The sequence below is a fragment of the Contarinia nasturtii genome, unplaced genomic scaffold (genome assembly GCF_009176525.2).
Source record: "Contarinia nasturtii isolate CC-2019 unplaced genomic scaffold, AAFC_CNas_1.1 Cnas_scaffold_4539, whole genome shotgun sequence".
Lineage (NCBI taxonomy): Eukaryota > Metazoa > Arthropoda > Insecta > Diptera > Cecidomyiidae > Contarinia > Contarinia nasturtii.
This window is the reverse complement of record NW_022201830.1, coordinates 1-1,406: the sequence shown is the minus strand read 5'-3', so window position 1 is coordinate 1,406 and position 1,406 is coordinate 1. Positions and strand designations below refer to the sequence as shown.

The 1,406-nt window shown below is 34.0% G+C and overlaps 1 protein-coding gene across 1 annotated transcript; it reads right to left on the bottom strand.

The window, feature by feature from the left end:
* Window positions 1-19: 19 nt before the first annotated feature.
* Window positions 20-1,390, bottom strand: LOC116351051 (baculoviral IAP repeat-containing protein 7-like). The gene is given in 2 exon segments (XM_031783088.1): window positions 20-275; window positions 278-1,390. Coding segments are annotated over 2 exon segments (726 nt in total). The 5' UTR covers window positions 804-1,390; the 3' UTR covers window positions 20-75.
* Between the last annotated feature and the right edge of the window lie 16 nt (window positions 1,391-1,406).

Sequence of the window (1,406 nt, the reverse complement as noted above, 5' to 3'; positions counted from 1 at the left end):
AATCTTTTTTCTCCACTTTTATCAACGAAAAAATACCATGCGAAAATTCCCCAACATTCGTTCTATATAAGTGTGTTACATTAAGAATATTGGAAGACCGGCAGTGACATGCATTTCAAAATATTTTTTTTTCTGGTCAATTTGCTGAGCGTAATGACACAACGGTGAATTAGTAATGTGTTCTATGTGAGGTAAATCTTGTGGTTGCCATTGTCTCAAACCAATGCCACAATGAAAGCATATCACTCGATCACCAACATTAGTATAAAAAAACCAGCTTCTGCCATATCATGTGGAGTTTGTTTGAGTGCAGATGGCCAATTTCCGAATGAACTTAAACGTTTCATTTGTGAAGAGTATTCTGGAGCATCAATTCGTACATTTGAAACAAGCCGCTGAAAAACGTTATTATCAATGGGAATATTGAGTAATGAGCCTGATGGAAGACTTTTCCAGTCCGTGTACAACGGACAAATATATCGTGATTGATGTTTGTATAATGGATCATCGTCTGGATTCCATTCTGATAGTGTTAAACTACACGCAAAGCATTTAATTTTTTTCACAGTATGATCATAATAAAAACCATTTAATGCTAATTTATCGCACAAATCTGAAGAATAACTATTGGTCAAGTACTTGAATGTTTCACGTCGATCAAATTCACGTACAAACGCTGCACGACTTAATCTTTCTGCTGCACTACAATTATTATTGATTACTTCATTTTGTGTCACTCCATTTTCCAACGATAACGATCCAATTGCAGATAAGTGATGATCATACCGACCGGCTTCGTCCATTATTTTGATAAAAGTTTGGTGTGTGTGTGTGTGTGTCAATGAATGTTTGTTATAGCAAATAAGATAATAATGCCCTCATTCGATTTCGAAATAACCAATAACCGCGGTCCCCTGTTCCTGCATACAGATGAATTTTATAAAAAATTTATTCCAAACCTAAACAGATGGAACTGGACAGAATATTTACCTGATTCAATTATACAAATTAGCCACACCAATTTACAATTGTTTACACTCCCAGATGATATGCAATGTTGTGCAATCAGCGATAGATCTATCACCATACATCAACTTGATGAAATCCAAATGAGAACCCAAGATTTTGTTTGACCCAATCATTGTTTTGTTTGACTGATGCATAATCAGTAACAATTCCATCATTAAAAACACAATGTTCATATTTACTTATTATTGGTTCTGTTTCTCGAAAAATACCACTACTTTTATTCTTTTCGGAAGTAGAATGTTCGTGTTTATTTAATTCTGTTTCTGAAGAAATACTAATACTTTCATCCTTGTTAGTAGAATGTTTACTTTCATCCTTGTTGATAGATTGTTCGTGATCACTTATTATCGATTCTGTTTCTGAAGAGATACTAATAC